At 36.9% G+C, this 11,313-nt stretch overlaps 1 protein-coding gene across 1 annotated transcript in view; it reads right to left on the bottom strand.

Annotated features, from left to right (window-relative positions):
* Nucleotides 1–724: 724 nt before the first annotated feature.
* The window catches only part of PRSS12 (protease, serine 12), a gene marked incomplete at its 3' end in the record, with an annotated part of 25,710 nt that continues 15,121 nt past the window's right edge, over nt 725–11,313 (bottom strand). The window contains exons 2-4 of the mRNA XM_008067362.1: nt 8,053–8,192; nt 4,958–5,135; nt 725–875 (exon numbers count right to left, since the gene is read on the bottom strand). Of these exons, the coding sequence (XP_008065553.1) occupies nt 725–875; nt 4,958–5,135; nt 8,053–8,192 (469 nt within the window). The remainder of the gene's footprint in view (nt 876–4,957; nt 5,136–8,052; nt 8,193–11,313) is intronic.

Below are 11,313 nucleotides of genomic sequence, written 5' to 3'. Positions count from 1 at the left end.
AAGCTAAATACTTTCAGATGAGATAGTGGTAAATAAAATATTTTTTTAAAATTTGAAGTAGAATATTAACTATTACTCTGTAATACAATTTTAAAGAAACTTTTAGGCTTGTTATACCAATGTTCAGAATCACTAAATAGATGGGTTCAAAGACTTGAAATAACATAATATTCCGGAATAATCACAACTGAGGTAACACAGAATATCAATCTGTAGATTGCTGTCTTTATTGCATAAGCTTCCTTTCCAACTCTACATGGGAATTATTTCCTTTGTACATTAATAAACATCCTTTGTTCTAAGCACATACCTAACAAATAAGGAAGTGAAGTTCAAAAGTTTAGACAATATTTGGGGATGAGGAGTTAAACTTGACTTACAAGCTAATAACTAGTGTTTCATGATATTACTTTGATTAATTAACTACAGTTGACAGTGCTGGTCATTGCCTGGGAATAATACACAAGCTACTAGTGAAAAGTCGTAAAAGCTTAGATTCCTAGTGACCTAAAATCAACTTAACTCAGACACAAGCAGATTAGACAGACCTACAGAGTACACATAAGTGCTCTTCAGGAAGTACAGCCTCATACAAAGATCAAAAGTGGCTTTTTCCATTTGTGCGGGAAAATGTGCAACTTAAACAAACAGCACCTGCCTTTGGGTATGGAAATAATAAATTCAAACATTTAAACACAGCGAAACAAGAGCAGTAAAAACAAACCTGAGGCCCAGCTGCCTGCAGATCACTTCTGCATCTGCATCATCCCACTGGTCATCGCAGACGGTCCCCCACTGGCCGGCGTGATAGAGCTCCACCCGACCTTCACGTACACTGCTCCCACCAGCAAGGCGAATGACGGGGAACACTAGGCCTGTGCCAGGCAAAAGTAACATCAAATTAAACCTGTGTTTTTATATTGATTTGTAAGGTTAGGTATATTCTGTTTTTGTCCTTCTCAACCATTATTTAATTAGATATTTATTAAGCCACACTAGTGATATGGACATACACATGCATAGCTAATATATACTACTGTAATCCTGACCAATTAAGATACTCTAAATGGAATTACATGCATAAGAGGAAATAGCCTAAATTCACTTTTCCACAACCTCAGAAACCAGAAAAGACACACTTAAAAGCTGCAGATTACTAGAAACATATTTGATTTTTATAGTCTTATAGCGGTGACATTGATTTTTTTAATTTACAGTAACTTGAACATTACCAACATGTAATTATTAATGGCACATATGTCTATAACATACCTGTTTCCAGTACAGAATTTCTTATATTTGTAAAACAAAGGCAAAGTTAACATCTAACTCATTATAACAAGTTAGTGGACATCATGGTCAGTACCTTCAAAAAACAATACTGAAAATTCATTTGGGCATGAATAAGTTCATATTGATCTCCTCTGTTAAGAACTACCAAAAGTGGTTACAGTCCCATAGTCTACAATGCCCTGGTCTACCCCTTGTCCATGAACTTCTCTGTCTACAATGCCCTCTCCCTTCTATCCCCCGCCCCAACACTCCAAGTTGGTCTCCACCTCAGGGTGTTTACCCTGCTGTTTCTTCTGCTTGGAATAATGTCCCCACAGATCTTCAAATGGCTGCCTTCCTCTCATCACTCAGTGGTCAACTCTGAAATGTCCCTTTCTTTAGAAGCCTTCCCTGACTAAATCAATACCTTAAGGCACTTCCTACCTCATTATCTAACTTTGTCTTCCTCAAAGTATTTACTTTTATCTAAAATTGTCACTGATTTCTTGTTTACATGTCCATTGTTTTCTTCCTCTACACTAAAATGAGGACAGAGATACTGCCTTTCCTTTTCACCTGAGTATTTCAGGTACCTAGTACATACAAGACATGTAATAAATATCTGTTGACTGTACTGGCATGGGATGCTACAAACCTAGAAAGAATACTTCAAAGAAAAGTAATGAGCAACATCCATGCATTCAACTCTGCTTAACACACATGCGCAGTGTGCAAGGTGGGGGAATCTGTGCTGCAGGGCATTCGAAGGGGCACCGGACAGACCATGCCCTCAAGAAGTGCACTGCATGAGGATATAGACAAAATGAGTATTGTTAATGATATATAAACAAGAGAAGAGTAAGAAAACCTGGGGCAGAAACAAGGACGCTTACTCACAGTTGGAGATAATCAGCATTAGTGACTCTCCCGTGAAAAAGCTAGTTTCTTTTTCTTTTCTTTTTTTTTTTTGAGTTGGAATTTCACTCTGTGGCCCAGGCTGTAGTGCAGTGGCATGCTCAAGACTCACTGCAACCTTGACCTTCTGGGCTCAGGCAATCCTTCAACCTCAGCCTCCAGAGTCACCGAGACTACCAGGTGGTGCCACCACACCTGGCTAATTTTTTAAACTTTTTTTGTAGAGACGAGATCTCTGCTGCCCAGCATGGTCTCAAACTCCTGGGCGCAAGCAATCTTTCTGCCTCAGCATCCCAAAGTCCTGGGATTACAGGCATAATCACTGCACTCAGCCAAAAGGTTGGTTTCCGAAGAGGGCCAAAAAGGATGGGATTTCGAAAGTCAGAGATGAAAGTAGCATGTTCAGGCTACTTGAACAGCATGAACAAAAGCACAGAAGCAAAGTTGAACGTATTTGGACACAGTAAGGCAGTATAAATTTACTGCGATAATGGATGTAATATGGTAAAAGTGAAATAACTGGCTGAGTCCCTATTAGGAATTCTAGTTGAACTTTTTGTCAAATGTTAATCATGTATCCATATGAAATATGCTTTTAGTTCTCCACAGTGTAAGTGGCTGCCAATGAAGGCATTTGGATAGACACATTCAAATGTCATACATGAGTTTTGTAACAGAGATTCAGATTAGTGTATATTTGCATATACATGCATTCTGATATTTATAATATGGTTTACTTACATAAGTTGGCTAGCACTTATAATTTGTAAAAGGATAATGATAGATTTAATATACACAGCTGAATGATGGTAATATGCTTATAATTTTCACACATTATGATGTTTATCTTCCCTTTAAAAGGTTTGGAAAATATAGAAAAAAAGTATTCATTTCTTAAGTTAATATATTTCCCCCATGTGGTAAAGTTGAAGAAAGTAAAAAACCAAAATTTTTTAAGAGTATATTTAAAATTATCTAGAACATAAATAATTTTAATCTATGGCATACCACTTTTTCATCTTTTTATGTTGTGTTTTATTTTAAAACATGTTTCTCTCTGTTTGGATAAATAAGTGTTAAAGTATAAAATACATAAAAAGCACAAGGACAAAATTTAGTTAATAACATCAGCCTCCCAAAAAACATTTGAAAGAAAATTCAGTAAAGCAATTGACTCATACTTAAGTTATAGATATATAAAACTCCTCACATATTTGCATTTAGATTACTGATATTTCATGTATCCAATACTTGTACACAATCTTCTACTTTGTAAATGTTGAAAAATCTACAGGAACTAGATGACAAGACACTAAATGTAATTTCCAAACTTAAAGAATGCATATTAAAGATCAATCACCGTCCCTTAAGGCAGACTCAATGTTTGCTGATTTTAGCTATTCAATTTCACATTCTCCTTTAATCTATCATAAGAGAAACCTTTTTCTTTCTCACTTCTAATTTATCATAGTTCCTATATTTTATAGATGTTTATTACATAAAACCATATATAAAACTATATTATGGTTGTAAGGACCATAAATTATCCTTACAACTAGAATATAAACATAATTATATAACTATAGAGGGTGGAAGGAGTAAAAAATACTAAATAGATATCCAGAAAGAAAAATAAATACTGTTTTCAAAATTGTACTACACTACTTGAAAATGTTAAACATTTTATCAATTAGATTGAACACAGAGTAAAACCAACAATCTACAAAAAGCAGTGTATTGTTGGACTCAATTCACATTACCATTGAAGCAGCATTATACAAACATGGGCCTGGCAGAGTAGCATTGCCCAAAGGCAGAGAATCAAAAGAAGAAAAGAGAAAACTTACAAGACAGCAAAAATAACATACACCTCTCCCACCCAAAAGAGAAGCGCAGCTCTCACAGCACACACCTGCATCGTATTCCATTGGTTCTTCCAGTCAATTCACAGGAATTACTCTACACTGGGTCTTTGTGTGTTTTGTGGTGGGAGCTTTTTATTCTCCCCCGACACTTGTACTCAAACAGAAACCACTGCCCTGGGCTTACTGGTACCATTTCAGGTCCTAGGACGTGTGGTCATGTTGCTATATCCAAGGAAAATGCAAAAAAGAATTCTGTAACAGGATGGTATCCTCAGGTTTTGGTCATACATTAAAAAATACCATGCTACCCAGCAAACCCATTCAACATCTTAAAAGGCAGCTGTTCCTTCCTGTAGTTAACATCTACATAACTGTGACCTTAAACCCTATTGCTAATCACCACATACCTAGTATACCGAGTTTGAAAGATGCCCTTATCTAAGCTAACAATTCATTTTCAGGGAATGTGCTATCCACAAGCCCAAGGAGAACACTGATGCCATAAGGATATTACTTTACACAAATTGAAAATATTTTGTTGTAGTTGCTGTATTTTAGAATAGATGTCAAGATGATTTTCCATCTTAATTCAATCATGATTGTCTGCTACTAAAAGAAGTGTGTCATATACAGTATATAATACACTATATTACATATAGAGTATTTCTCTAAGCAAATTATATAAAGTAGAAAATGTGTTAAAAATGAGGTACTATTGGAACATCAAATGAAATTCAAATTGTTAGACATACACATATTAAAGACAGACTATTTTAATTCAGACTTACGTATCTAAGCTTTTTAAGGAGAGAATTTAACTAAGACATTTTTATCATGTGGATTCATATTTAAAACACAATGAAAGTAAGACAAGAGAACAAATTGTTTTGTTTTTTTTTTTTTACCATGGGAAAAGCTACACGTGATAGCAGCTGCCATTTTCTGAGGACACACCCCACCCTGCCAGATGTCTTTTTCACAAAGCAGTATATTTTCTTCATCTCCTCGGCAACGAACATTGCTCCAATAAATGGGAATAAGGCCCAGTCCTGAAACAGGGTTTGTTTTGCTATTCCTTCCCCTCTGGAAGTACAACGATCGGTGTTCGGTTTATCAAATGTAGGCAAGTTTTTTTATCAAAGCATTTGAATTTTTTAAGATGGAAAAAAATCAATAAAGGTGGATGTAGAAGAAAAGAAAGATAGAAACAAGAATAAACACACTGGATTACATAAGTTTCAAGGAAGTTAAACAGCAGATCAGAACTTGGGTTGCTTACCTATGGCAATCTTTTTATCAGCCTTGAATAAATATTTGAATGTGCCTTTACATACATACAGAACTGATTTAGAAGAAAATGACCAAGTACTGCAGACATAAAAAGGGAGTCTGGGTGACTCTGTGCAAAAAGTGTGTTACGAGGTCCAGTGAGGCTTGGATTCCAGTCTGGACTCAGCTAAAACTTACCCCAAGCTGCAAATCCCTCTAAGACTCTTACTTCTAACATGTCAAAAGTCTAGAAGCTTGAAGATTCTTTCCAATGCCAATATTAGGCTAGGATTTTCAAAATGATTATTACTACTACATTAAGCACAATAATATCAAGAGAGGCAGTCCATTTATAATGTTTAAAACCTTATACTGTATATAGCATTTGCTAGTAAGACTTGGAAACTGATTAGGCAAATAATAACATGCATGTCTTTCCTAAAACCAGAACAGTATTTAAAAAAAGCAAAAATGAAAATAATAACATGCAGATGGGCTCTACTTTTAGCCCATCTATTTTAGCCCAATCCACATATTTTTATAGGCAACCTCGAATGTGTACAAACTGATATTAAATTTTAAAAAGATTAAATGCTTATCTGATTAACCTGGTAATCCCTACAATTGTCTCCATGCTGCAGTTTCAATCAAGTAAACAGCAAACATTTAGGTATATCTAGAATATGAATGTGTCTTCACTGCAATAAAGCTGGTTTTTTTTTTTAATGGACTACTAAGAGACAATGCAGCATAAGCAATTGAATCTACTTATCTGAAGTTTATGTTTGCAGAATGATAGTTACGTACTTTCATCAACCAAAGACTCATAGCCAAATTACAGTTCACATCTCCACTCTAGTGCTCTTATTTTCTTTGTGTTCCATGGGAAATGTATTCCTTTTTGATTTACAGGGGTAATAAAAGCACATGTAGGTACATACAAAAGGAAGAAACTGACACCAGCCTATAAATTTGTCACATTTCCTGATCCTCAAAGGAAAAGGCATCAGGGCCAGGCGCAGTGACTTATACCTTTAATCCCAGCCTTCTGGGAGGCAGAGGCAGAAGGATCACTTGAGGCCAGAAGTTGGATACTAGCCTGGGCAACATAAAGAAACCCTGTCTCTACATAATTCTTTTTTTTTTTTTTTTAAGGAAAAGGCATCAAATCAACATTCTCTGTGACCTGCTCACCTGCCAATGACTGTTTGCCAGACTAAATATTCGTGATAAAATCAGTAATTAACATTTCCAAACACCATAGCACTTTATAGGCTTTGGCCTTACTCCTTTCATCCTGATTTATACCAACTCTCATTTTAAAAAATAATTAGTTAATTTCAACTTTATACATTAACCCTATTTACTGCTCTGATAGCTTCGAAAGTCTGAGCAAAACTTAGGTCTTCAAGGTTTGCCTTTACTAGACACTCATTTCCTCACCTTCCCAGTGGGAAGACAGAAGAATCTGGCAAATTAAAGTCATACCTCTTCATCTTGTGTCATCACATTAGATACTATGACTCAGTGATTATAATCCAAAATATTTGTAAATTGCTTGCCTTTTTTTGCTCAGTCTTTCAGACATGCTTTTTTAATAACAAGATATTTTCCATGCTTTCTTAAATCTCTCCGATGATAAAGGACAAGAAAAACATATGGTAAGTACACTTAAAAAAATGAGACACAAAAACAGAAGAATAAATAAAAATAATAAAAATAAAATGTTTTGTTCCAAAATGAAGTCTTTTGCTCCTGGTAAAACTCTATGGCACCAGCCATGTAGATGGGAGACTGATGAATGTCAATATACACTGAGTTATTTATTTATTTTTTAGTCAGAGTCTCACTGTGTCACCCAGGCTAGAGTGCAGTAGCATGCTCACGGCCACCACAGCCTCAACCTGCTGGGCTCAGGCTATCCTACCACCACAACCTTCCAAGTAGCTAGAACCACAGGTACGCGCCACCACAGCCGGCTAATTTTTTGATTTATTGTAGAGACGAGATCTTGCCAAGTTGTCCAGGTTGGTCTCAAGCCCTTAGGCTCAAGCAATCCTCTCACTTCAGTCTCCCAAAGTACCGGATTACAGGCATGAGCCACCGCACCCAACTCACTGAATTATTTTTAAGACTGTGGCTAGGGTTATGGAGGAGCCAATTCCCAGGCCAACAGCTGCCCAGGATGGCCAGACACTGCTAGGACTGATGGACGCTGACCATCTCTCGCAGGACCTCCTCAGCACAGAAATCTAAGGCCCAGGACATCACCCCTTAACATTAAGGTTAAGAGCACAGGTAGAACATCGCCCCCCTTACACACACACAAAACGGAAAGTGTGGGTGGCTAAAAGCAGAAAACTGAAAGCAAATGACAGCAACCTAAGGCTGTGAGGACTACTGAGAAATTATAATTCTTAGAATCATGTTATTTGCTTTCTAGGCCTTTGTATTTTGTTAAAGACAAAGACAAAGATGCTTTTAACTTCTGTTCACTTAGTATTTGCCCATCTTCTAGTTTTGCGAGAATAGAAATATGTGGTATATTTGCATGTGAGAAAATCCATTCCTTCCATTTGAGGCCCTTTCCTTATAGCCCTTCTGTGAAAATTGAGATGGAGGAAAGCGACAGTAAAAAAGGATGCAACCTTTCCACAGCCATGATGGGTGACCCCCATCATTCTGAGATACCAGCAGACTGAGTTGGTCAGGAATGGGCGAACTAATTCACTCCAGCTACTGCTGGTGACAGTGACCGAGGCATCAGAATCATCCCAGTGACTGCTACAAACCGTACCCCAGACTCTGCTTGCATATACTTCCACTGTGCCTTTAAATTCATTTTTTTGACGCCATGAAGTTGAACTGACCCTAAAGAAGAAGAAAAAAATCCCCAAATATATTTGAACACACTGAGCCAGTCCTGGGTTAACAAGATTTCTACACCTAAATAGTGAGAAAGTCCATCAGGCTGCTTTAGCCTCCACTGAGCACAGCATGTGCTTCTATCTTCAAATAAGGATTCCATACGTTCCCTTTTTAAAAAAATTAACATCCTGATATCAATACTAATTAAACTTTCTTTTTTATCTAGGCAAACATGCCCGTTATAATTTTAAAAGGGGAAAAGGTGGGAGAGCATGACTAATATCAGATCTTTGTCTCCCAAATATTAGATTACATCACAAATGAAGTTCTTATCGTTTACGTATTGCTTTTCATCTCCACATGAGGTCATTGATAAGAAACACAGAAACAAAACTAAATGCACTGCTTATGAATGAGCTGTAATTAGCTGTTATATCCTCTTATTTGATTTTTTTATCTACTAAAGAAGAATAAAATGCTTTTCCCCTTTAACCTGAAGCAGCAGCCATAAAAACTCTAAACATTTTGTCCATAATTTTAAAAAGATGCTAGTTTTATAAATATTGCCTAATGCTTGTTTTAGAAAAATAGCCATTGGGTGGTTTGTATAATTGAATGCCCCTGGAAATTTGCCTCCTCTTACATGCCTGCCCCACTGAATTGTCCCAAAGTCCACAATCTGAGTTATTCTTTTCAGTCTATTAAAGAGCCAAAACTTGGGCAACCCCCTCGGGTCCCTTCCCACTGTGGGAGCTTTTCTGTCCTCTCAATAAATCCTGCTTCAAATTAAAAATAAAAATAAATAAATAAATAAAGAGCCAAAACTTAAATTCAAGCACCCCTGGCAAAGATAACATTTTAAGTCTTTTCCCCCAAGTGTGGATCCAGGCCTCACATTCCTCCTCCCACTGGGACTGGGTGCAGAGCACTGGGAGGCAGCAATTGGGACAATTAAACAGAGAATTAAACTCAAGCAACTGAAGAATTTCAAAACATCCCGTTAAAAATCATCTATGATGGCTTTTATTTTTAGGTGAGAAAATTAATAAGCTAAGAACAAATTACCTCCTACAAAAAAATTCTAGCATAATGTGCATATTTCAAAAAATTAGCATATGTGGCTTTATAATTTTCCAAAAATATTAGGCTCACAAATTATCCATTCATTCCATTTGTACTGGCTTAATAATCCATCACTATTATTTTCCCCATCATCATCTTTAAAAGATGTAAGCATTTAAGAAAAATATTTTTCTTGTGACAAAAAACAAAGTCTCAATTCAAACAAAGGCAATAATAAATGGAGGCAAACATGTACAAATCCTGATTATTCAGGAGAGACTATGCGCATGGGTCATTCATATGACAGATCATCTAAAAATCATTCACACATTCTAAACCTCTATAATTCACTCTTAGCATTAGGAAGCCCTGCCTAGCTCAGGGAAAAGGATGAACTACAAAGCATTTTTAAAGAAAGATGTCTGAAGAGTTCAACTGAACTTTAATGATTTAAACCTCTTCTACAGAGGTCCACATAATATTACACACATCACAAACTTCAGCAATTTATTCCAAAGAATCCACTGTTCACCTCAAACATACATCATTTGAAATGATGTATTAACCTATTATTTCTTTACTAATTCTGCCCCCCTTACTACCACCAAATTAACCACATTTAAAAGAGTTGGAAGAAAGTTCTAATAATGAAAAAAAACTAAAACTGTAAACTAAAAACCGTTGGTAAACAATCATAAGATTTAAACAGTGCCTAAATCAAAAAGCTATCCAGAAGAACTGATGTACACATATGACCTAAATGACTGAGGAACTTAGAGATGTGAACGAGGAAGCACTGAGTAAAATATAACTCTGACTCTAACAGCATGCTGGCAATGACAGAGCTGGAAATCGTTTCCAGGTCAACTATCAGCAGCACCATCATTTTCTCAAAGCCTCCAAGCACACAGTGAAAGCCTGGATTCATTTAGCTGTATCTGCTATATGGCAAGAAATGTAGGGTGTTCATTTAATGTTCCTTCAACAAATGAATACAAATATTTACCACTCTGAAAAGGCAATTTGCATGTCAATGACTAATGAATTCTCTGTCAGGTTCCACTCCCAGCATCCTCAACTCCAACACACACACCTTCCTAGCAGTGGCCCTCCCACGTGGTTCATGCTTTTCTGAGAGCCATAAAAGTGTCTAAAGTATTCTGAGGGAAAACATAATCCTTGGATTCAGAGTAAGCATTTCTTAATAGTAAATAATTTTATGAAATTTTCAAGTCTTCTAATAATCTCTTTTTTTTTTTCCAGTCTGGGTCTCACACTGTTGCCTAGGTTAGAGTGTAGTGGTATGAGCCTTGCTCACCACAGCTGCAACCTTCTGGGCTCAGAAGATCCTTCCACCTCAATCTCCTGAGTAGCTGGAACTACAGGTGGACACCACCATACCCAGGAAATTTTTTGGATTTTTGTAGAGATGAGATCCCCTTATGTTGCCTAAGCTGGTCTTGCACTCCTGGGCTCAAGCAATCCTCCTGCCTTGGCCTCCCAAAGTGCTGAAATTACACACATGAGTCACCATGCCCAGACAAAACATCGTTTTTAAACAGCACAATAATATGCTCTAAAATTATCAAAGTTTGAACACACAGTTTATAGTATTGTAAGGACTGAAGGAAAACTTGATCTTTGCCTTCTGAAGGTTCACTGAAAATTACTAAAATTACTGGCAAGAGGCAGATTAATAGGAGAAAAGGCATATAAATTTATTTGATCATAGTTTTACATGACATAGAAGCCTTTAGAATGAAGACTCAAAGCTCCAGGGGAAATTGTCTATTCTTATGTTTATGTTTAACAAAGCATGGACAGTCATTTAGAAATGCGGTGAACTAAAAGGGTATGATCTAATGTTAATAGAGGAAGTGAGGGTAATGTTTGAAGATACCGAAAGAGGCACAGGACAAAGGGCCGGTATAAACCAAGCATTTACTGGGGGAGAAACTCCTGGGTGAGGTCCTGTGGTTCCGGAAAGATGGGCCAGGGGAGTCGCACCCAAGGAGAGGCAGGCTTGGGTTTTTAAGGGTGCTGTATTCGGGGAGGATGTTGG

Source organism: Carlito syrichta, unplaced genomic scaffold, assembly GCF_000164805.1.
Source record: "Carlito syrichta isolate Samal-C Ts95f unplaced genomic scaffold, Tarsius_syrichta-2.0.1 Scaffold309486, whole genome shotgun sequence".
Lineage (NCBI taxonomy): Eukaryota > Metazoa > Chordata > Mammalia > Primates > Tarsiidae > Carlito > Carlito syrichta.
The sequence above is the reverse complement of the archived record's forward strand: the minus strand, read 5'-3'. Positions and strand labels throughout refer to the sequence as shown.